Genomic DNA, 26,485 nt, shown 5'->3' with positions numbered 1-26,485 from the left:
CAAATATCCCACATCATCCCGTCAGCCACCGGACTACTACGACAAATATCCCACATCATCCCGTCAGCCACCGGACTACTACGACAAATATCCCACATCATCCCGTCAGCCACCGGACTACTACGACAAATATCCCACATCATCCCGTCAGCCACCGGACTACTACGACAAATATCCCACATCATCCCGTCAGCCACCGGACTACTACGACAAATATCCCACATCATCCCGTCAGCCACCGGACTACTACGACAAATATCCCACATCATCCCGTCAGCCACCGGACTACTACGACAAATATCCCACATCATCCCGTCAGCCACCGGACTACTACGACAAATATCTCACATCATCCCGTCAGCCACCGGACTACTACGACAAATATCCCACATCATCCCGTCAGCCACCGGACTACTACGACAAATATCCCACATCATCCCGTCAGCCACCGGACTACTACGACAAATATCCCACATCATCCCGTCAGCCACCGGACTACTACGACAAATATCCCACATCATCCCGTCAGCCACCGGACTACTACGACAAATATCCCACATCATCCCGTCAGCCACCGGACTACTACGACAAATATCCCACATCATCCCGTCAGCCACCGGACTACTACGACAAATATCCCACATCATCCCGTCAGCCACCGGACTACTACGACAAATATCCCACATCATCCCGTCAGCCACCGGACTACTACGACAAATATCCCACATCATCCCGTCAGCCACCGGACTACTACGACAAATATCCCACATCATCCCGTCAGCCACCGGACTACTACGACAAATATCCCACATCATCCCGTCAGCCACCGGACTACTACGACAAATATCCCACATAATCCCGTCAGCCACCGGACTACTACGACAAATATCCCACATAATCCCGTCAGCCACCGGACTACTACGACAAATATCCCACATCATCCCGTCAGCCACCGGACTACTACGACAAATATCCCACATCATCCCGTCAGCCACCGGACTACTACGACAAATATCCCACATCATCCCGTCAGCCACCGGACTACTACGACAAATATCCCACATCATCCCGTCAGCCACCGGACTACTACGACAAATATCCCACATCATCCCGTCAGCCACCGGACTACTACGACAAATATCCCACATCATCCCGTTAGCCACCGGACTACTACGACAAATATCCCACATCATCCCGTTAGCCACCGGACTACTACCACTAATATCCCACATCATCCAGTCAGAGCCACCGGACTACTACCACTAATATCCCGCACCATCCCGTCAGAGCCACCCGACTACTACCCATATCTCATATCATCCCAATAGCCAGAGCTACCGGACTACTACCCCTAATATCCCACATCATCCTGTCAGCCGGGGGTCACAACCAGAGTGCTGAGTGGAACGCTCCTAACTTCCATACCGGGGATCCCTTTAAGAGAGGCCTAGCGTCAGAACCAGAGCGCTGAGTGGATTTGCCGTGACTTCCATACCAATGATCCCTTTAATAGAAGCCTGGGGTCAGAACCAGAGCGCTGAGTGGAATGGTCCTAGCTGACAAACTGGGGATCCCTTTTATGAGAGGCCTGGGGTCAGTACCAAAGCGCAGAGTGGATTTGCCCTGACTTCCATACCAATGATCCCTTTAATAGAAGTCAGGTCAGAATCAGAGCGCTGAGGTATTTTCCCTGACTTCCTTACCGGAGATCCCTTTAAGAGGGAAGATGTGCCTATAGGATGGAGGATGTATGATAGGTATATGGGCGGGGGGAGATTAGTTTGTCATGTGCCTTCTGCTCCTTTCTGGGGGACAGACAATGGCTTCCCAGCCAGCTTATGTTCCCGGGGATGCCAGATTTCTCCCACCCGGTTACTGTCTGCTGAGGTGTTGTGGAGTGGGAAAACTGTTGCTCATAGCAGTCAATCATAGCTCAGCTTCTTTTAAACAGCTCTGGTGAAATGAAAGATGCTTAGTGATTGGGTGGGGCTATACGGAGTGGGCGTGGCCGATACACACATGCATACATACACATATATATATATATATATATATTATATACACACACACACACACTCATATATACAGTCATATGTTAAAGGTTAGGCACCCCTATTAATGTTAACCTTTTTTCTTTATAACAATTTTGGTTTTTGCAACAGCTATTTCAGTTTCATATATCTAATAACTGATGGACTCAGTTATATTTCTGGATTCAAATGAGGTTTATTGTACTAACAGAAAATGTGCAATCTGCATTTAAACAAAATTTGACCGGTGCAAAAGTAAGGGCACCCTTATCATTTTCTTGATTTGAACACTCCTAACTACTTTTTACTGACTTCCTGAAGCACTAAATTGGTTTTGTAACCTCATTGAGCTTTGAACTTCATAGCCAGGTGTATCAAATCATGAGAAAAGGTATTTAAGGTGGCCACTTGCAAGTAGTTCTCCTATTTGATTCTCCTATGAAGAGTGGCATCATGGGCTCCTCAAAATAACTCTCAAATGATCTGAAAACAAAGATTATTCAACATAGCTTTTCAGGGGAAGGATACAAAAAGTTGTCTCAGAGATTTAACCTGTCAGTTTCCACTGTGAGGAACATAGTAAGGAAATGGAAGAACACAGGTACAGTTCTTGTTAAGCCCAGAAGTGGCAGGCCAAGAAAAATATCTGAAAGGCAGAGAAGAAGAATGGTGAGAACAGTCAAGGACAATCCACAGACCACCTCCAAAGACCTGCAGCATCATCTTGCTGCAGATGGTGTCACTGTGCATCGGTCAACAATACAGTGCACTTTGCACAAGGAGAAGCTGTATGGGAGAGTGATGCGAAAGAAGCCGTTTCTGCAAGCACGCCACAAATAGTCTCCTGAGGTATGCAAAAGCACATTTGGACAAGCCAGTTACATTTTGGAAGAAGGTCCTGTGGACTGATGAAACAAAGATTGAGTTGTTTGGTCATACAAAAAGGCGTTATGCATGTAGGCTAAAAAACACAGCATTCCAAGAAAAACACTTGCTACCCACAGAAAAATTTGGTGGAGGTTCCATCCTGCTTTGGGGCTGTGTGGCCAATGCCGGCACCGGGAATCTTGTTAAAGTTGAGGGTCACATGGATTCAACTCAGTATCAGCAGATTCTTGACAATAAGGTGCAAGAATCCGTGACGAAGTTGAAGTTACGCAGGGGATGGATATTTCAGCAAGACAATGATCCAAAACACCACTCCAAATCTACTCAGGCATTCATGCAGAGGAACAATTACAATGTTCTGGAATGGCCATCCCAGCCCCCAGATCTGAATATCATTGAACATCTGTGGGATGATTTGAAGCGGGCTGTCCATGCTCGGCGACCATCAAACTTAACTGAACTGGAATTGTTTTGTAAACAGGAATGGTCACAAATACCTTCATCCAGGATCCAGGAACTCATTAACCCCTTCCTGACATGAGACGTACTATCCCGTCCATGGGACCCGGGCCCCTATGCCCATGGACGGGATAGTACGTCTACCGCGATCAGCGGCGCCCACGTGGTGAGCGCCGCTGATCGCGGCCGGGTGTCAGCTGATTATCACAGCTGACACCCGGCACAATGTGTCAGGGGCGGTCACGGACCGCCCCCGACACGTTATCCCCCTTGCACACCGCGATCAAACGTGATCGCGCTGTACCGGGGGTTAAAGGGAAGCATCAGCAGGGAGGGGGCTCCCTCCTTGCTTCCCTGAACCCCCCACGGCAGCGCAATGTGCAGCGCTGCTGCCGGGGGCTCCTTTCCTGCAGGCCCCCGAATCCAAGATGGCGACGGGGGCCTGCAGGAAGCTGGCTTCCTCAGTGCCTGCAAAGCGCAGGCATGAGGAAGCCTTCTGCAGTGCCTGTGACAGATTGCTGATCTGTCACAGTGATCTGTGATGTGACAGATTTAATAAAGTAAAAAAAAAATAAAAAAAAGTGTTAAAATAAATTTAAAAAAATCGCCAAATAAATTAGAAAAAAAAAAAAATATTCCCCCCAAATAATAAATCCATTTTTTAGAAATAAAAAAAACAAAATAATAAAAGTACACATATTAGGTATCGCCGCGTCCGTAACGACCCGCCCTATAAAACTGTCCCATTAATTAACCCCTTTAGCGAACCCCTTAAAAAATAAAAATAAACGAAGCAAAAAATGATTTATCATACCGCCAAACAAAAAGTGTATAAACGCGCGATCAAAAAGACGCATATAAATATCCATGGTACCGCTGAAAACGTCATCTTGTCCCGCAAAAAACGAGCCACCACACAGCATCATCCGCAAAAAAATAAAAAAGTTATAGCTCGCAGAATAAAGCAATGCAAAAATAATTATTTTTTATATAAAATAGTTTTCATTGCATAAAACCGACAAAACATAAAAAAAGACCTAAATAAGGTATCGCTGTAACCGTACTGACCCGAAGAATAAAACCGCTTTATCAATTTTATCGCATGCGGAACGGTGTAAACGCACCCCCCCAAAAGAAATTCGTGAAACGCTGGTTTTTGTTCATTCTGCGTCCCAAAAATCGGAATAAAAAGCGATCAAAAAATGTCACGTGCCCGAAAATGGTACCAATAAAAACGTCAACTCGTCCCGCAAAAAATAAGACCTCACATGACTCGGTGGGTCAAAATACGGAAAAATTAGAGCTCTCAATATGTGGTGATGCAAAAACTATTTTTACAATAAAAAGCGTCTTAGCGTGTGACAGCCGCCAAACATAAAAACCGCCATAAATAGTAAATCAAAACCCCCTGTTAGTGAAAAATAATAAAATAAAAAAAATGTATTTATTTCCATTTTTCCATTAGGGCTAGGGTTAGGGTAGCGTTAGGGCTAGGGTTAGGGTTAGGGGTTAGGGCTGAGATTAGGGTTAGGGGTGTGTTGGGGTTCGGGTTGGAGTTAGAATTGGGGGTTTCCACTGTTTGGGCACATCAGGGGCTCTCCAAATGCAACATGGTGTCTGATCTCAATTCCAGCCAATTCTGAGTTGAAAAGGTCAAATGATGCTCCTTCCCTTCCAAGCTCTGCCATGCACCCAAACAGTGTTTTACCCATGTAGGGTATCAGCCTACTCAGGTCAAATTGCAAAACAATTTTTGGGGTCCAATTTCTCCTGTTACCCTTAGGAAAATAAAAAAATTGGGGACAAAAATATTATTTTTGTGGAAAAAAATGATTTTTTTATTTTCACGCCCGAGCGTTATAAACTTCTGTGAAGCACTTGGGGGTTCAAAGTGCTCACCACACATCTAGATAAGTTCCGTGGGGGGCCTAGTGTCGAAAATGGGGTCACTTGTGGGGAGTTTCAACAGTTTAGGTACATCAGGGGCTCTCCAAACGCACATGACACCCGCAGACCATTCCATCAAAGTCTGCATTCCAAAATGTCACTGCTTCCCTTCCGAGCCCCGACATGTGTCCCTACATTAGTTTTCTCCCACATATGGGGTGTCAGCGTACTCAGGACAAATTGGACAACAACTTTTGGGGTTCAATTTCTCCTGTTACCCTTGGGAAAATAAAAAAAATTGGCGACTAATTGATCATGTTTGTGGAAAAAATACGATTTTTTTTATTTTCACGCCCGGGCGTTATAAACTTCTGTGAAGCACTGGGGGGTTCAAAGTGCTCACCACACATCTAGATAAGTTCCTTAGGGGGTCTAGTTTCCAAAATGGTGTCATTTGTGGGGGGTTTCCACTGTTTTGGTACATCAGGGGTTTTCCAATCGCGACATGATGTCTGATCTCAATTCCAGCCAAAAACGTCAAATGGCGCTGCTTCCCTTCCGAGCTCTGCCATGCGCCCAAATAGTGGTTTACCCCCACATGTGGGGTATCAGCGTACTCAGGACAAATTGCACAATAACTTTTAGGGTCCTGTTACCCTTGGGAAAATAAAAATTGGGGTGAAAAGATCATTTTTGTGGAAAAAATATGATTTTTTAATTGTACCGCTGTACGTTATAAACTTCTGTAAAGCCCTTGTGGGTTCAAAGTTCTCACCACATATCTAGATAAGTTCCTTGGGGGGTCTAGTTTCCAAAATGGGGTCACTTGTAGGGGGTTTCCACTGTTTAGGTACATCAGGGACTCTCCAACCGTGACATGGCGTCCGATCTGAATTCCAGCCAATTTTGCATTGAAAAAGTCAAACGGCGCTCCTTCCATTCTGAGCTCTGCCATGCGCCGAAACAGTCGTTCCCCCCCACATATCAGGTATCAGCGTACTCAGGACAAATTGCACAATAACTTTTGCAGTCCAATTTCTCCTGTTACCCTTGGTAAAATAAAAAAAATTGAACCTGAAGTATTTTTTTTGTGAAAAAAAGTTAGATGTTCATTTTTTTTTTTAAATATTCAAAAAAATTCCTGTGACGCACCTAAAGGGTTAATAAACTTCTTGAATGTGGTTTTGAGCACCTTAAGGGGTGCAGTTTTTAGAATGGTGTCACTTTTGGGTATTTTCTACCATATAGACCCCTCAGTGACCTCAAATGTGATGTGGTCCTAAAAATAAAATGGTGTTGTAAAAATGAGAAATTGCTGGTCAACTTTTAACCCTTATAACTTCCTAACAAAAAAAAATTTTGGTTCCAAAATTGTGCTGATGTTAAGTAAACATGTGGTAAATGTTAGTTATCAAGTTTTTTGTGTGCCCTATCTCTGTGATTTAAGGACATAAAAATTCAAAGTTGGAAAATTCCGAAATTTTCGCCAAATTTCCGTTTTTCTCACAAATAAACGCAAGTTATTTGAATGAAATTTTACCACTAACATGAAGTACAATATGTCACGAGAAAACAATGTCAGAATCACCGGGATCCATGGAAGCGTTCCAGAGTTATGACCTCATAAAGGTACAGTGGTCAGAATTGTAAAAATTGGCCCGGTCATGAACGTGCAAACCACCTTTGGGGTTGAAGGGGTTAATAGCTACAGGAAGCGACTAGAGGCTGTTATTTTTGCAAAAGGAGGATCTACGAAATATTAATGTCACTTTTATGTTGAGGTGCCCATACTTTTGCACCGGTCAAATTTTGTTTAAATGCAGATTGCACATTTTCTGTTAGTACAATAAACCTTATTGGAATCCAGAAATATAACTGAGTCCATCAATTATTAGATATATGAAACTGAAATAGCTGTTGCAAAAACCAAAATTGTTATAAAGAAAAAAGGTTAACATTAATAGGGGTGCCCAAACTTTAACATGTGACTGTAGATGAGTGCAGGAACAATACAAAATTTTTTCTCCCCGGAGTACCCCATATCTGCAGGTTAATAGTGTTTCTTTCACGTGACTGGTTCTTTTCAAAGCTTGCGAATAATAGTCTCAAATTATTATACTGCTTAAATGCAGGTTTTAATGATTGAAAAACAATTTGGTAGACATTTTACACAGAACATGAGTACCTTTCTTATCTGCTAGAAGAGAGAATAAATGTAAGTAATGAAAATCATTGTATGTTCCAATAACTAGTCCTATAATTAAACAATGCATCCAGCTATTGTGGAAAAAGGTCAACTTGTTTTTCTTCATCTATTATGCAGACTGATAGTGCTTGGGCTGAGGAGTACGCTGAAAAGAAGAAAAGCTCTCACAAGCGATCTGCGTCCTGGGGCAGCAACGAGCAGCTGAAAGAGGTTAGACAGCTGCTGTGTGCAGATTAGTGGGCTGCTGGTCTGCCTTCATGTTTCCGTTCTTGTATGGTCACCAAGTCTTCAAAGACAAGCAGCGAATGCTGACCATTGTCATGTCGTAGACTTTCTCTTGGATGCTCAGTTTGGTTTTGCATCTGGTAGATTTGCAGAAGTTATTTAGAATTAGTGAGTATTGAATCTTCTACAATAATTTAACTGGTCGTCTGAATCCGCTTAATCCAGAATACCCACTGCACCCCTGAACCCCTATGCATTCCTCACCCTCTGTTTTTTAACTGGTACATCTGTACTCTGTTTTTTCCCCTGACTTTAATTCCATGTATCATACTTCAAACTTACTGTATGCATATTGATATGCCCATGCTCCTCACACCTAGTATTATCCTTCCATCTTAGTGTGTGTGCACACATTGTGGATTCTGCTGCGGATCCACAGCGGATTTGGTCCTGCGGATCCGCAGCAGTTTCTGCTGCGGTGTACAGTACCATTAAAATCAATGGAAAATGAAAACCACAGTGCACACGATGCAGATTTTTCCGCGGTTTCAAAACCGCAGCATGTCTTTGTGCGGATTTCGCAGCGGTTTAGCACCTGCTCCATGATAGGTGTCAAACCGCAGGCAAATCCACAGATAAACCGCAGGTCTTTTTACCTGCCGATTTAGACAAATCCGCGCAGAAAATTCAGCAACGTGTGCAGACATCCTTATTCTGCTTCTTTCTCCAGCTTTGAGGTTAGTCAAATGTCCTATTAACTGCAATCTGTTAATTGCTCCCTGCTGTGAACCGTCCTCCAGCCCCCTTCTCCTCCCTCCCTCACTCACCTGGCTTCATTTCATGGACATTTGAATGATATAAGTTGAACAGAGCAGGTCAGATATAACATCATTTGAAGTGTGACATCTTTAAAGTGTTACATCAGAAATATACCAGATTTAGTCCAGATAATTGGTCAGAAGGTAAGACTAACCAATGCTTTCTTATTTTACGTGCCTTTCTTTTCTTACCCTGCTCTTTAACCATGCTCACATTTGCCATCACCGTTTTTGCTCCACTAATCTTCATTCTCCTTCGCTATCCCCAAACCCCTGCACCCTTGAACCAAATAACTACCCCCCTCTCTTACCCCCCCCCCCCCCTCGCTTCATCTGCAGACATACTTCTTAACCTCAGACCTCTCCTACTAAAATTGAATACAAGGTTACGAATAACATATAAATGGTAAATGGTTGACCCAGCTTAGGGGAAGGAATTTTTTTCTCTGTGGAGAAAATTGGCTTCTACTCTGGGTTTTTTGCCTTCCCCAGGATCAACAATGCAGAACAGCTGCACTAAAAATAGGCTGAACTAGATGGACATAAGGTCTTCCTTCAGCCTTCAAAACTATGTTACTATGTTACAAGATGATCACTCTCCTTCACCCACTTTTCTCTGCTTTTTCTCAATGCTGGTGACATATCCCTCAATCCTGGCCCCCCCCCCCGCCTCATACATCCCCCTAATGCTCACCCCTATCTTTCTTTCATGAAGAGAAACTACTGCAATCCCTCACACTTAAAACCTGTGCCACTGACCCGCACCCTCTCTCTGGAGCACTTTGGAATGCTCGCTCCGTCTGCAACAAGCTCCACGTGATCCATGACCTCTCTACCTCTCTCAACCTTTCCTTCCTGACCCTCACTGAGACCTGGCTGACACCCCCTGACACGGCCTCCCCTGCCGCACTGAGTTATGGCGGCCTCCACTTTACCCACACTCCTCGCCCTGGCAGCAGACATGGTGGAGGAGTGGGTTTCCTCCTTTCTAAAAACTGCTTTAACCCTATCCCTTCTTTCGAGGTTCACATTGTCCTTTCTACTCTCTAATCTCCAAATGGCTGTCATATACCGACCACCGGGCTCAGCCACTGCCTTCATCGACCAATTTTCCACCTGGCTCCTCCACTTTCTCTCTGCCGACATCCCCACCATCATCATGGGGGACTTCAACATCCCCATTGACACCCAGCAGCCTCCAAACTCCTGTCACTTACCTCATCCTTTGGACTTACTCAGTGGTCCTCCACAGCCACCCACACAGATGGACATACATTAGACCTCATCTTCACCCGCCTCTCTTCCCTACCCAATCTCACAACCTCTTCCCTTCCCTCTATCTGACTACCATCTACTCACTTTCTCATCCTTGTCCTTCTCACCTGCCCCCCATGTCCAGCCAAAAGCACATCCTCGCAGGAAGCTCACACACCTAGACATTCACAGACTCTCAGACTCTCTTCTACCTCTGTCTTCCATATCTTCACTCCACAACATGGACAGTGCCACCGCTTTCTACAACGCCACCCTCACATCAGCCATAGACTCAGTCGCCTCTCTCATGCATGGCAAAGTGCGACAAATCAACAGGCAACCCTGGCACAACAGCCTCACCAAAAAACTTCGACAAGCATCCAGGGTTGCGGAGCGGCATTGGAAGAAAACACGCCTGCCAGATGACTTCACTGCTTTCAATCAAGCTACGCTTGCCTTCAAATCAGCCCTCACCTCTGCTGAACAGACCTATTTCACAAGCCTTGTGTCTTCATTATCCCACAACCCAAAACAACCGTTCAGCACATTTAACTCTCTCCTTCGCCCACCACTGCCACCTCCAACTCGCCTCATCTCTGCTGAGGACTTTGCCACCTACTTCAAAAACAAGATCGACCAAACAAGGCAAACCTTTACTGTTCCACCACCCCAACCACTCCACATACCAGATCTCTGCCCTTCCCTAATAACCTCCCTCTCCAACATCACTGAAGGAGAGCTTACTCATCTTTCCAAATCACACCTCACCACCTGTGCACTTGACCCCATCCCTTCCCACCTGCTCCCCAACCTCACTAACATGATCATTCCAGCCTTAACCCATCTCTTCAACCTATCCCCATCTTCTGGTACCTTCCCCTCTGCCTTCAAACATGCCACCATATCACCCATCCTCAAAAAATCAAACCTTGACCCAACTGCTATGACCAGCTATCGCTCCATATCACTGCTCCTGTTTGCTTCCAAACTCCTTGAACAGCAAGTCCATGCTCAACTTTCCTCCCACCTCTCATCTAACACCCTCCTTGACATTCTCCAATCTAGCTTCTGCCCCCACCACTCCACTGAAACTGCCCTGACCAAAATTAATCAAAAAAATGTCCACAGGACCAGGGAAGAAATATCAAAAGTGCAATCATATAATCCCTTTAAAAATATTAAAACTTTAATAAATTGAGGTAAAAAAAAACACCCCCCTAGTGCAATAACACAATTAACAAACTCTATACAATAATAACCTACTATAGCCTTACACTAGCCTGCTATCCCTTCCTGACAGTGGAGGTTGGCACCCTAAAAGATACGATTTGGCGCCACACTCCTCCACTTTTAATACCCAAAAAGACAAGACTGCCACTATCTACTGGTAGCTTATGGAATCTATATTTTCTGTGGTCTATTAATACCCAAAAAGACAAGACTTGCTACTATCTATTGGTTATACAAGAGGTTTCTCTGTTTACTTGTAATAGCCTGTCTTTTATATATTGTACATTAATAGCCTGTGTATTATAGTAAGCACTATCGTTCACCTCTTATTTGCTTATTGTTTTCCCACCTGTAGTTTATAAGGGTCTGGGACAGCTGCCGCGGAGTGGGGGCGCCAAATCGAATCTTTTAGGGTGCCAACCTCCACTGTCAGGAAGGGATAGCAGGCTAGTGTAGGGCTATCGTAGGTTATTATTGTATAGAGTTTGTTAATTGTGTTATTGCACTAGGGGGGTGTTTTTTACCTGACCAAAATTACTTATGACTTACTTACAGCCAAAGCTAACAGACAGTTCTCCATCCTTCTCCTTCTCAATCTGTCCTCTGCCTTCGACACAGTCGACCACTGCCTACTGCTACAGATTCTTTCTTCCCTTGGCATCAAAGACCTTGCCCTGTCCTGGATTGCCTCATACCTTTGTGACCACACATTCAGCGTTTCCCACTCCCACACTACCTCCTCATCCCGCCCTCTCTCCGTTGGAGTCCTCCAAGGCTCTGTCCTGGGGCCCCTACTTTTTTCCATCTATACTCTTGGCCTGGGACAACTCATAAAGTCCCATGGCTTCCAGTACCACCTGTATGCAGGCGACACTCAGATCTACCTCTCTGGCCCAGATGTCACCTTTCTTCTGTCCAAAATCTCGGAGTATCTATCAGCCATATCCTCCTTTTTCACCTCTCGCTTCCTAAAACTCAATGTAGACAAAACTGAACTGATTATCTTTTCTCCATCTCATGCATCTTCCATACCCGATCTATCTATTATGGTAAACGGCATCACGCTCTCTCCCACACCTGAAATCCGCTGCCTCGGAGTAACTCTCGACTCTGCCCTGTCCTTCAAACCACATGTCCAAACTCTTGCCACCTCCTGTCACCTCCAACTCAAAAATATTTCCAGAATCCATCCCTTCCTCAGCCCTCAATCTACTAAAACTCTTGTACATGCCCTCATTATCTCCCGCCTTGACTACTGCAACACTCTCGTCTGTGGCCTCCCTGCTAACTCTCTTGCACCACTCCAGTCTGTCCTTAACTCTGCTGCCCAACTAATCCACCTGTCTCCTCGCTACTCCCCTGTCTCTGCCCTCTGCAAATTCCACTGGCTCCCAATTCACCAACGAATCCAATTCAAACTACTAACACTGATCTACAAAGCCATCCACAACCTATCCCCTCCCTATATCTCTGAACTAATCTCCCAATATCTTCCCTCACGTAATCTTCAATCCTCCCAAGACCTCCTATTCTCCTCCACACTTATTTGTTCCTCACACAACCGCCTTCAAGATTTCTCCCAAATATCCCCTATCCTCTGGAACTCCACACCTCAACACGTCCGATTATCCACCACCCTCGGATCCTTCAAACGTAACCTGAAAACCCATCTTTTCAGGAAAGCTTACATTACCTAATGATGCCTCCTTGATGAGCTTAAGCCATGAAGATGAAATTAGGTTTTTGTTGTTCATGCATAAGCAGAATGACAGGATTAATGATGTTATTGAAGTCGTAGGGGCTCGTCACTGTACCATTCACAAAATGTAGGGCAGTTCTGTACTGACTAGACACACCGACTCCCACTTTAACACTACCACCACCAAAAGCTCGTCTGGTGACAAGTGACTGGATTCATAGCGCTATCCATGACAGCTAATCTGATAAGTTGTCATGTGCCTCTAACAGCCACTGGTAGAATCGCAATCCACCTGCGGCTGTTAACCTGCTAAATGTCACTGTCAAACTCCCAACATCAGCATTTAACATGGCTGCACCAGAAGCAGTTCTTAGCTCTGCCCATCGGTACCCATGTCACATGATTGCGAGTCGCCGATGGGTTGGCATGACAACCCAGGGTCTGCAGGGCACCCCTGTGGTTGTCGTTGCCGAACTGCTATGAGCGTCGCCATGTGGCTGGCGCTCATAGCAGATAAGCATTTTTGTTACACATAGCACTGGCTGCAGCCCTGCTATGTTTAACACAAGTGATCAGAAGATCGCAGCTTCTAGTCTGCTAAGGAAACTATGGAAGCAAGCAAAAAGTAGAAAAAAAATAAACACCAGAATTACATTTTCTGGTCGCTGCAACAGTGCAATAAAATGCAATAATGAGCGATTAAAACATCTTATCTATCCCAAAATGGTATCAAAAGAAACGTTGGTGTGGTACGCAAAATATAAGCCTTCAACCAGCCCCAGATCTGAAACATGTAGGCACTTAAAAAATAAAATAAATAATATATATTATCTATGTTTGGTATCTACAAATTCGTAATGACCTGGAGAATCCTAATGGCAGGTCAGTTTTAGCATTTGGTGAAAATGCAAAAAAAAAAAAAAAAATTGAACAATTTTTTTTTTCAATTTCACCGCACTTAGACTTTTTTGTCCAACTTTTTTAGAATGCGATTTGGTGAAACCAATGGTGCTGTTAAAAAGTAAAACTCGTCCCGCAAAAAACAAGCCCTCACATGGCCACATTGATGGAAAAAGAAGTTATGGCTCTGGGAAGGAGAGCAAAACAAGGGAAACTCCAAAACGGAAACGCCTTATGGGGTTAGGCTCCATGTTGAACAGCAAGTTGTGGAAAATGTACTGAAACATTGAACAGATGGACATGTGCATTAGTAAGCTTAGAGATTAAGTTCACCTGAAAATGTTAGAGAGTGTATTTTAGGATCATCTTGAAATTTTACTCGAAACCCAACTATCTCTAACTTTGTGTGAGCAGTGTTTAGGCCAGTAAACATGTTCCATGTTAGAGGTTGTCCCACTAATAAAGTACATTGTAATCAATAGATCTTGGAATTAAATTAAGTTCCACAATTGGATGTATTAAAAAAAAAATGTCCCTGTGCTGAGATAATCTTATAAATGTGCCCTGCTGTGTACTGTGTAGTGACTGTGTCTGACCGTGCAGGAACATGGTCTGATCATACCACAGCTCCTGGGCAGGGGAGGAAGCAAAAGAGAGGATACAGAGAAGACAGCAGGGTATCACAGCTGATTATTTCTGTGGGGAAAAACATTTCTGTTCAAGCTGGGAAATGTTTTACCTCCCCGAAAGAATCAGCTGTGATCACTTGCTGTAATGCCTGTATACTCTCTTAGTTTCTCCCTTTGTTAGTGGGAGAACCACTTTAACCCCTTCCTGACATGAGACGTACTATCCCGTCCATGGGACCCGGGCCCCTATGCCCATGGACGGGATAGTACGTCTACCGCGATCAGCGGCGCCCACGTGGTGAGCGCCGCTGATCGCGGCCGGGTGTCAGCAGATTATCACAGCTGACACCTGGCACAATGTGTCAGGGGCGGTCACGGACCGCCCCCGACACTAACCCCTTGCACACCGCAATCAAACATGATCGCGGTGTACCGGGGGTTAAAGGGAAGCATCGGCAGGGAGGGGGCTCCCTCCTTGCTTCCCTGAGCCCCCCACGGCAGCGCAATGTGCAGCGCTGCTGCCGGGGGCTCCTTTCCTGCAGGCCCCCGAATCCAAGATGGCGACGGGGGCCTTCGGGGGCCTGCAGGAAGCTGGCTTCCTCAGTGCCTGCAAAGCGCAGGCATGAGGAAGCCTTCTGCAGTGCCTGTGACAGATTGCTGATCTGTCACAGTGATCTGTGATGTGACAGATCAGCGATCTGTCACAGGACAGTGATGTCCCACCTGGGACTACTTTTAATAAAGTAAAAAAAAAAAAAAAAAAAAGTGTTAAAATAAATTTAAAAAAATCGCCAAATTAGAAAAAAAAAAAATATTCCCCCAAATCCATTTTTTAGAAATAAAAAAAAACCCAAAACAATAAAAGTACACATTAGGTATCGCCGCGTCCGTAACGACCCGCCCTATAAAACTGTCCCATTAGTTAACCCCTTTAGCGAACCCCTTAAAAAATAAAAATAAAAAATAAAGCAAAAAATGATTTATTATCATACCGCCAAACAAAAAGTGTAATAACGCGCAATCAAAAAGACGCATATAAATATCCGTGGTACCGCTGAAAACGTCATCTTGTCCCGAAAAAAACGAGCTGCCAAACAGCATCATCCGCAAAAAAAAAGTTATAGCTCGCAGAATAAAGCGATGCAAAAATAATTATTTTTTATATAAAATAGTTTTCATTGCATAAAACCGACAAAACATATAAAAACGACCTAAATAAGGTATCTCTGTAAGCGTACTGACCCGAAGAATAAAACCGCTTTATCAATTTTATCGCACGCGGCGCGGTATAAACGCACCCCCCCAAAAGAAATTCATGAAACGCTGGTTTTTGTTCATTCAGCGTCCCAAAAATCGGAATAAAAAGCGATCAAAAAATGTCACGTGCCCGAAAATGGTACCAATAAAAACGTCAACTCGTCCCGCAAAAAATAAGACCTCACATGACTCGGTGGGTCAAAATACGGAAAAATTAGAGCTCTCAATATGTGGTGATGCAAAAACTATTATTACAATAAAAAGCGTCTTTTAGAGTGTGACAGCCGCCAAACATAAAAACCGCCATAAATAGTAAATCAAACCCCCCGTTATCACCCCCTTAGTTAGGGAAAAATAATAAAATTATAAAAATGTATTTATTTCCATTTTTCCATTAGGGTTAGGGTTAGGGCTGAGATTAGGGTTAGGGGTGTGTTGGGGTTCAGGTTGGAGTTAGAATTGGGGGTTTCCACTGTTTGGGCACATCAGGTGCTCTCCAAATGCAACATGGCGTCTGATCTCAATTCCAGCCAATTCTGAGTTGAAAAAGTCAAATGGTGCTCCTTCCCTTCCAAGCTCTGTCATGCGCCCAAACAGTGTTTTACCCCCACATGTAGGGTATCAGCCTACTCAGGTCAAATTGCAAAACAATTTTTGGGGTCCAATTTCTCCTGTTGCCCTTAGGAAAATAAAAAAATTGGGGGCAAAAATATCATTTTTGTGGAAAAAAATGATTTTTTTATTTTCACGCCCGAGCGTTATAAACTTCTGTGAAGCACTTGGGGGTTCAAAGTGCTCACCACACATCTAGATAAGTTCCGTGGGGGGCCTAGTGTCGAAAATGGGGTCACTTGTGGGGAGTTTAAATAGTTTAGGTACATCAGGGGCTCTCCAAACGCACATGACACCCGCAGACCATTCCATCAAAGTCTGCATTCCAAAATGTCACTGCTTCCCTTCCGAGCCCCGTCGTGTGTCCATACAGTAGTTTTCTCCCACATATGGGGTGTCGGCGTACTCATGACAAATTGGTCAACAACTTTTGGGGTCCAATTTCTCCTGTTACCCTTGGGAAAATAAAAAAAATTGGGGACTAATTGATCATGTTTGTGGAAAAAATACGATTTTTTTATTTTCATGCCCGGGCATTATAAACTTCTGTGAAGCCCTTGGGGGTTCAAAGTGCTCACCACACATCTAGATAAGTTCCTTAGGGGGTCTCGTTTCCAAAATGGGGTCATTTGTGGGGGTTTCCACTGTTTAGGTACATTAGGGGCTCTCCAAAGGCAACATGACACCCGCAGACCATTCCATCAAAGTCTGCATTCCAAAACGTCACTACTTCCCTTCCGAGCCCTGACGTGTGTCCATACAGTAGTTTTCTCCCAAATATGGGGTGTTAGCGTACTCAGGACAAATTGGACAACAACTTTTGGGGTTCAATTTCTCCTGTTACCCTTGGGAAAATAAAAAAATTGGTGACTAAAATATCATGTTTGTGGAAAAAATACGAATTTTTTATTTTCACGCCCGGGCGTTATAAACTTCTGTGAAGCACTGGGGGGTTCAAAGTGCTCACCACACATCTAGATAAGTTCCTTGGGGGGGTCTAGTTTACAAAATGGTGTCATTTGTGGGGGGTTTCCACTGTTTAGGTACATCAGGGGTTTTCCAATCGCGACATGGTGTCCGATCTCAATTCCAGCCAAAAACGTCAAATGGCGCTGCTTCCTTTCCGAGCTCTGCCATGTGCCCAAATAGTGGTTTACTCCCACATGTGGGGTATCAGCGTACTCAGGACAAATTGCACAATAACTTTTAGGGTCCTGTTACCCTTGGGGAAAATAAAAATTGGGGTGAAAAGATCTTTTTTGTGGAAAAAATACGATTTTTTAATTGTACCGCTGTACGTTATAAACTTCTGTAAAGCCCTTGTGGGTTCAAAGTTCTCACCACATATCTAGATAAGTTCCTTGGGGGGTCTAGTTTCCAAAATGGGGTCACTTGTAGGGGGTTTCCACTGTTTAGGTACATCAGGGACTCTCCAAACGTGACATGGCGTCCGATCTGAAATCCAGCCAATTTTGCATTGAAAAAGTCAAACGGCGCTCCTTCCATTCTGAGCTCTGCCATGCGCCGAAACAGTCGTTCCCCCCCACATATCAGGTATCCGCGTACTCGGGACAAATTGCACAATAACTTTTGCAGTCCAATTTCTCCTGTTACCCTTGGTAAAATAAAAAAAATTGAACCTGAAGTATTTTTTTTGTGAAAAAAAGTTAGATGTTCATTTTTTTTTTAAATATTCAAAAAAATTCCTGTGACGCACCTAAAGGGTTAATAAACTTCTTGAATGTGGTTTTGAGCACCTTAAGGGGTGTAGTTTTTAGAATGGTGTCACTTTTGGGTATTTTCTACCATATAGACCCCTCAAAGTGACCTCAAATGTGATGTGGTCCTAAAAATAAAATGGTGTTGTAAAAATGAGAAATCGCTGGTCAACTTTTAACCCTTATAACTTCCTAACAAAAAAAAATTTTGGTTCCAAAATTGTGCTGATGTAAAGTAAACATGTGGGAAATGTTACTTATCAAGTTTTTTGTGTGCTGTATGTCTGTGATTTAAGGGCATAAAAATTCAAAGTTGGAAAATTGCGAAATTTTCAAAATTTTCGCCAAATTTCCGTTTTTCTCACAAATAAACGCAAGTTATTTGAATGAAATTTTACCACTAACATGAAGTACAATATGTCACGAGAAAACAATGTCAGAATCACCGGGATCCATGGAAGCGTTCCAGAGTTATGACCTCATAAAGGTACAGTGGTCAGAATTGTAAAAATTGGCCCGGTCATGAACGTGCAAACCACCCTTGGGGGTGAAGGGGTTAATTATAGAGGCCAGAAAATGCCCCGATGTATGTGTCAATTGTTTCCGTAGATTTACTCCAAAAGTGCACATTGGCATGCCTTCTCTTTCAGTCAATTAGAAAGTTCAGTTGATTACACTTTTCAGTGCCAAGAGATCGCACAAAAAGCATGACTATATACATGTTTGTCAATGAGCTGGTAGGTAACCTATAGCATACCACTCTATGGCCGACGCTTGCAACCACTCAGGTAGGCCCATTTGATTTAGGTGTGGCATGAATGTCATTAATTGCTTTGTGTAGTGACTATGGGGCTTTATACATTTTCATTTAGCAGGTGGTCTAGATTAAGCCGTGCGGAATGAGACGTGCAGTATATTTCAACCAAAGTTGTATGGCTGTGAGAACACCTATATTAGCAGCTAGTGTATTTAGTTGTGTGACATGTAATGTTGGGTTCACGTTTGGCCCACTTCATGTTTTCCCTGATGGTCAGTGGCTCCCTGGGAGCATACCTCCAAACTCACGCAAAATGGGATTCTGGTGTATGTACGGACTGGTCCAGTGACTAATAATGCAGTGTCTGTGCCGGTGTGCTCTGTCGTGCTTCATTTTTGGCTGTTTACACAGAGTAGAGGGGACATAAGCCCCGACAAAGCCACTGAATGTAAGGGCAAACATTGGGTGAACAGAGCCTGACGTATAGTGGAAATGTCCCTTGTCTTGGTGTAATGACTACACATCTGCGATCTTGATTTCTCTTCAGATTGCAAAATTACGTCAGCAGCTTCAAAGGAGTAAACACAGCAGCAGACACCATCGTGACAAGGACAGGCAGTCCCCGTTCCATGGCAACCACACTGCAATTAACCAATGCCAGGTAAGAGCTGGCACTGCCCAGCAAGAGGACCGCTAATACCGGGGAAACCCGCTATCGATCACTGTAACAAGCGCTACACAACAGGATGCATTTTCTACTTGCAGTTCCTCTCCTAGATTTTTTTTCTGTGATGGATGACTTGTATCACAGTCTGTCTCGGTGGAAAGCGTGAATATCTTTTTGTGATCTTTGGCATGTACAGTGTGTAGATGACCACCTTGGTTGTTAACAAGAACATTTTTCCAAGGTTTCCATCTACCTATACCCACTATTATGTAGTCTAATATTTGCTGACACTCCTCGGAAGACTAGAAGCACGATAGGTCAGTACATGGGCTGCTCCACTGTATGCCCATGAGTAGCCGACTACACCACACAGGAGCCAAACATGTTATTAGCAGCATGTCTGGTGGTGGTGACAGGGTGGAGTGGTGGATATATACGACTCCATTATCTGCCATTTTTAATACAGTAGCTACACAGCGGTTCTTGGAAAATACATGGTTATAGTATTTGGACACTTTGGCTCCAATTCATCAAGACCAGAGTGGTTCACGCCAGTCTTATTGGTGGAGTCAGAGGCACCTGTATCATTAAGAAGACCTACCTCTTTATCAGGCGCGTCTTAAAAGTGGCATCCTCCTCTTAACAAATCTGACTACAGAAAGTGGAGTAAGATTTGTCGCATAAAGTACTCCATAGTGCCTCATAAATTAGATGAATGGGCGTGGAAGCACCCTGTCCCTCCCTAGCTCCATCCATTTTAGTGGGGCTGGCCAAAATTGATGTAAAAATGCCAAAAGTCTCAAAAAAAAAAAAAAAAAAATTTTTGCCCAGCCTCAAAAATGTTGTGACTTTTCAAAGTGTTTTATGCCAGATTGGATGAATTGAGGCCTAAAACTCTATTTTAATGAAATGTGTTGAGCATGGGTTTGTGACATTTAGTGCTACAGGATCCCTTCATCATAGCGCCGCTTTCCTTACAGACTGCACAGCTCTGATGTCCACAAAACAGCCACTCATGAATCCATCAGCCTCCAACTCAAAAGCATTTTTTTTTTTTTTTTTTTTTTTTTTTTTATGTGTACTTTTCAATTGGCGGATACAATATTTAAAATACACTTTTTTACTGATCCCATGCCTCCCCTCTTTCAGTGCTGCCTGGGCTTGTGTCTGTGCTTCCTGATAGCCTGAACAGGCATGTAGCCACTCGTTTACTAAATGATATTGACCAAGGCACAAAGGATTCCTGCAGCGGTCACATAATGGTCCCATTGGAGCAGTACAGAGATCGGGTAGTTTAGGCTAAGGCACTGCATGCACAACCATGCTAAATGGCCTGGGATACCATTTGTTGCTAAGGCCTTTGGCCATCTGCCGAAATGGGGCGATCACCAAGATTTTAACTTTTTGACAGCATTGTTTTTGCGTTTTTCACAATTGCCTTGCTTTATTCCGACAAATATGTTTGGATGCTTTTAGTTAGCTATTATTTGATTTCTCAGAACTTTTCTGCATTGTAAAGTGCTGTGGAATGTGGCGCTATAGAAATAAAGATTATTAGAAATGATTCACTTTCATGCAGAGAAATAAGAATTTTAAGTTTATAATTGATATCCTGTGCTCAATTGTAGTTTGTGCCCATAGATGCAGAACAAGGCTATGTTCACACTGCGTTTTTTTCCACAAGCAAAACCGGCTCTCAGGGCAGTAAAGAAGCAAAAAGCCAGTTTTGCTGCGTTTTTGCTGCATTTTTCTTGCTGCGTTTTTGATGACTCTTGTGCATGTTGATTATGGCACAAATAAAAACAAGATTAAGGCTGTGTGCCCACGTAGCGATTTTTAAGCGTTTTTGCCGCGATTAAAAATCGTGTACTGAACGCCCCCCATGCATTCCTATGGCATTCCGCACATGCTGTGCTAATGCTGCGCTTTTTTCCACGGCGGAATCGCATCACGGAAAAAAATCGCAGCATGATCATTCTTTTGTGCGGAATCGCAAAGAATTGCCGCGATTCCGCACCCATAGGAATGCATGATCGCTTACTTCCTGCATGTGGCTATGCCCATCATGCGGGAAGTTAAGCGTCTCATGTGCGGTTGGTACCCACGGTGTGGAGGAGAGGAGACTGTCCTCCAGGCCCTGGGTACCATACCCCTGTACAAAAAAAAAGAATAAAAAATCGGGGTATATTTACCTTCCGGCGTCCCGCGCTGCATTCCCGGCCTAAGCGTTCCCAGTAATGCCTTGCGGCAAGGTCCTGTGATGACGTAGTCTCGCGTGACTCTAGCGGTCTCGTGGGATCGCTATAGCAACGCGAGACTACGTCATCACAGGTCTCGCAAGGCATTACTGGGAACGCTGTGGCCCGGGATGGCAGCGCGGGACGCCGGAAGGTAAATATACCCCGATTTTTTTTTTTTTATTTTTTTTTAGCATTTTAACATTCTATCTTTTACTATTGAAGCCGCATAGGCGGCCTCAATAGTAAAAAGCTGGTCGCACTTGTCAAACACTATGTTTGACGAGTGTGACCAACCTGTCAATCACTTTCCAAGCGATGCTTCAAATCGCTTGGAAAGTGCTTGAATATCGTGCGTGAAAATCGCGGTAAAATCGCGATCATAATCGCGGTGAAATCGCGCGGAAAAAACGCACGATTTCTGGGAAGGGGTCCGGTTTTCAGTGTGCGTTTTAACACGCAACGTGGGCACATAGCCTTAACTTCCTTAGGTTTTTGCATCAAAAAAAGCAACAAAACCTGATACCTGTGTTTTTTTTCCTGCGTTTTTGCACTAAAAACGCGGATACGTTGAAAAAATGGTAAGTGACATGCTGCAGTTTGAAAAAACGCAACAGTTTTCCAAATCGGTCAGGAAATAAACCCAATGTGTCTGCGATTTCTGTAACCCCTTATGCAGCCATTTTATTGTTTGTTTTGTTTTCACCCGCCTCCCTTATTTTGATATAGCTATATGAGGAACTGTGTGTTGTTGTTTTTTTGTTTGTTTTTTTGCAGTACATCTTGAGTTTGAATGGCATCATTCAGTTAAATAATGTATAGGGTGGGCCATTTATATGGATACACCTAAATAAAATGGGAATGGTTGGTGATATCAACTTCTTGTTTGTGGCACATTAGTATATGGTAGGGGGAAACTTTTCGAGATGGGTGGTGATCATGGCGGCCATTTTGAAATCGACCATTTTGGATCCAACTATTTTTTCCTATGGGGTTCTAGAAGGTCGTGTGACACATCAAACCTATTGAGAATTTCACAAGAAAAACAATGGTGTGCTTGGTTTTAATGTAACTTTATTCTTTCATGAGTTATTTACAAGTTTATGATCACTTATAAAATGTGTTCAAAGTGCTGCCCATTGTGTTGGATTGTCAATGCAACCCTCTTCTCCCACTCTTGACACACTGATAGCACAGTTACTACCACAAACAAACAAACTGGAGCAAGTTCAGAAAAGAGCGACCAGAATCGTGACCGGTCTGCAAACCCTGTCTTATGAGGAAAGGTTGCAGGATTTGGGATTGTTTAGTTTGCAAAAGAGAAGACTGAGAGGAGACTTAATAGCTGTCTACAAATATCTAAAGGGCTGTCACATTGTAGAAGGATCAACTTTATTCTCATTTGCACAAGGAAAGACTAGAAGCAATGGGATGAAACTGAACGGGAGGAGACACAGATTAGATATTAGAAAAAACTTTTTGACAGAGTGATAAATGAGTGGAACAAGCTGCCACGAGAAGTGGTGAGTTCTCCTTCAATGGAAGTCTTCAAACAGAGGCTGGACAGACATCTGACTGGGATGATTTAGCGAATCCTGCTTTGAGCAGGGGGTTGGACCAGATGGCCCAGGAGGTCCCTTCCAGCTCTACGATTCTATGATTCTACCACCGCTCTCTATACGTTGAGCAGTGGCTGAACCCGCAGCGGTCACACCCCATGAGTGATTAGCCAACGCTCCTGGGAGGAATAAAGTTAATTCCCTCTCAGCAGCGGGCCCGCACTGTGTCAGAACACTATTAAACGGAGCCTGGTATTGAGTCATATCTAAACTACAGAGTAAATATTAAAAGGGTTTTCCAGGTTTGGCATGAAAGTCTGCAGTCGCTTTGTTTTTCTGGCGCTGGGAGGGGGCAGTCACTTGACCACAAGTATGCGATATGCATACTCCCGGACACACTTTGACTTGACGTGCAGGGCCTTGCTCAATACATGTCTAGTCAGAATGTGGCTGGGAGTATGCATATTCCATGCCTGATTGCAGTCACATGACTGCCTGGTCTCGTCACTGGCACCAGCGAATCCGGACAGTGCATGCTGGGAAGATTCACAGGTCTCTAGTCACAGACTGCCTGCACCTGGACAACCCCTTTAATGGGTTTTGGAAGCCTGACAATCCTCGCCAGCACTTTATTGCCAACCTTATGGCAAGCTTTTGCCCGTGTCCCTTTTGAGCTGTTTGGTAAGTCATCATTGGTGTTTTGTGTAAACTTCTTCTCTGCAGACCTCCATGTCTAAGAATGTACTTACACCGATGACCATACCCATCACCAAATCATCGGGCTCTCGATTTCGTAACAGCGTGGAAGGGCTGAACCAAGAAATTGAAATCATCATTAAGGAAACGGGAGAGAAGGAAGAGCAACTCATGGTAAGTGCTTATTCCTTTCCACTATGGAGCCATACCCCAGTTACTGGTTCTTGATGGTAATTTACAGCTTACCATTGAGAAGGCTCTTTTCACTTTTCTTCGCTGCACATGGAATCAAGAAGCATTTTTATTTTTTTAAGTTTTCACCCTCCATATTATGGGTTTATTAAGGAGGGTGGGTTGCTCCAATATTCATCTTGAAGCATATATCCTTGTGGTTTCCCAGCATGGAGACTGTTCAGGCCTTCCTGATGTCAATGGGAACATTACAATGAGTTTCCAGCATCTGCACCCTGAGGTAAGTTGTCGCTGTGTGTGGTATTATTTTACTTTGTGTGTATACTCTCTCTTCTATTGTTTTGTTTTCTTTGGTTGGAGCGCTTAGTGCCATTAACCTGATATATGTTGTCATGTACATTACCTTATTGTAAGCTATTGGATGATCTCACAGCAGTGCATCATATCTGCTGTGTAGCCGTTACATAACCGATGTTGTATAGTAGCTGCCAATGTTAGCACTAATAAGCCTACCTAATATTAAAAATTGCAGCCTCTATCATGACCATATCGGTAAATGTTAGCACATCCTTCAATAGCAGCCATATTAAGTTACACATAGTAATAAGGCCACCTATTGGATTTTCTTTACCAGTCCCCTTAGGCTACGTGCACACGCTGCGGAATGGGGTGCGGATTTGGCCGCGCGGATTTTGTAAAAATCTGCAGGTCAAAAGACCTGCGGTTTTGCCCTGCGGTTTTTCATCTCCACAATGGAGGAGATGGCAAACCGCAGCGGATTCCGCTGAAAGAATTGACATGTCAATTCTTTCTGCGGTTTCAAAACCGCACGGAAAAATCTGCACCGTCTGCACTGCGTTTTTTTATTCCCATAGGGAATAATGGTACTGTACACCGCAGCGAGCAAAACCAATGCGGAACCGCAGCAGAATCCGCAGCGTGTGCACACACCCTTAGTCAAATGTAATGGATGTGTAAAGGTGACGTACACCTTTCCCGGCTATTTTGTCCTCTCCCCATTAATGCTGAGCGTGCATGTCTTCACAATTGAGAGTAGGGAACAAAAAGTGGGCATGTTGAAATTTCAGGGCTGCGGGGGGAGAATCTAATAAATCCATATATGTTGGATGATTGTTGGGGTTTGGTCAACAATCATCTAATGTATATGGCACCACTAAAGCAGATCCTTCTCTTTTGCACATGTGTGTATACTCCTGTATCTGCTCTTGCTGGAAATGGCAAATAGGAATAACCACATAAGGTGAGGATAACACGGTAACTATGGGGCCATGCGATGGCAGATCACAATATCACCCAGCAACATCGCAAGTAATGATGGTCTTTGAGATTGCAGTCCGAACAGTGCCGCAACCCCCCACTGGTTTTCTGCAGAGCCCCATTTACTGGAGGCAGCAATGTGATCTTACGTCACATACACACAAATTGCCGTGTACTTCCAGCCCAAAGATGGGGCATCCAGCTTTCAGAAATAAGTAACAAACTTTAAAAATACCAGCAGTTTTGCAGCAAAAAATAAGTAGTTAATTTGCTCTGCAGCAATGCTAAAGTAGATTACTACTAGGGTGATGCCAAACCTGGTGGCTGAATCTCGGGCCTGCTGCGGTCACACGATCGTGCAGTGATTGGCCATAATGGTGGAAGGAGTCTGTGGCCAGCCACTGTGTATGGCCTCACCCTTAGCGTTAAAAATGAGAGAATTTCTCTTTTTTGTTCACCTCATTGATAAAAATGTTTGCAGGCTGCTTACAGTCCCCAATTTCTACAATAGTTGGGCCTCAGAGGAAGGGCAACACCAGAGCTTACTAGGAAATACCAGCTGGCTCCACCTTACTGCATGCAACACTAACGAAGGAGAGTCTGTCTCTTACTGTCTGTGGCGTGACCTGGTATAGGTGATGATGGGAGTATAGTTGTTTTATAGTTTGAAAATCTTGCAGACATTTCTCAATATGGATATCTGCGTGTTCTTAGCGCAGGGGGACATGTTAGCCAAAATCAAGTGTCTAGGGGAAGCCATGGATAATGGGGGGTTTTGATGTCTGCACATCTATTTTTTTTTCTTGGCTGTTGCTTCCTTCCAACTTATCTCACTCTCCCTTTATAAAGAGTCTCGCCCATATGTATGGAGCAGTTGGTTTTGGTCAGTAGTAATTTAGGTCAGTGTGGTGCCAGGCTGCACACTAAGCAGACAGATGTCCATATTGCGAAAAAATGACTAAGGTGACATTTTAGTAAAGCAGAAAACAAATAGAAAGGAAAAGTTGAAGACTGGTCTGCAGCATCCAGGTGGCTCGATCTCCATTTACTGGCTATGAGCGTCTTCTTTATGTTCCTGTTGCATCAGTTTAGAAAACAAATGTCCACCTATTCCAAAATGTAAATTAGCCAAAGCAGAAGGTCAGAAATTCAAGCCATAGCCAGAGATGCTGGTTGTAACTACATAGATATTCGAGTTTTTGGATTCAGTAGCAAGGGCTGGTGTGTGCACAAGTGACAATTTGTCACCTCCGATTCTAAGGAACTGGTGCTACAATGGTCACCTTT

General features: G+C 43.9%; 1 protein-coding gene across 2 annotated transcripts in view; it reads left to right on the top strand.

Annotated features, from left to right (window-relative positions):
- FAM117B (family with sequence similarity 117 member B) overlaps nt 1–26,485 on the top strand; it is a 92,811-nt gene that overhangs the window by 55,636 nt on the left and 10,690 nt on the right. The window contains exons 3-6 of one of the 2 annotated variants that reach the window (XM_073551508.1): nt 7,588–7,680; nt 19,117–19,230; nt 23,756–23,902; nt 24,129–24,200. In XM_073551508.1, coding sequence (XP_073407609.1) covers nt 7,588–7,680; nt 19,117–19,230; nt 23,756–23,902; nt 24,129–24,200 — 426 coding nt within the window. The remainder of the gene's footprint in view (nt 1–7,587; nt 7,681–19,116; nt 19,231–23,755; nt 23,903–24,128; nt 24,201–26,485) is intronic. The other variant, XM_073551509.1, reaches the window with a different exon arrangement.

This window comes from Dendrobates tinctorius, unplaced genomic scaffold, assembly GCF_039654945.1.
Source record: "Dendrobates tinctorius isolate UK_male_01 unplaced genomic scaffold, ASM3965494v1 ptg000177l, whole genome shotgun sequence".
Taxonomy (NCBI): Eukaryota; Metazoa; Chordata; class Amphibia; order Anura; family Dendrobatidae; genus Dendrobates; species Dendrobates tinctorius.
This window is presented reverse-complemented; position numbering and strand designations above follow the sequence as displayed.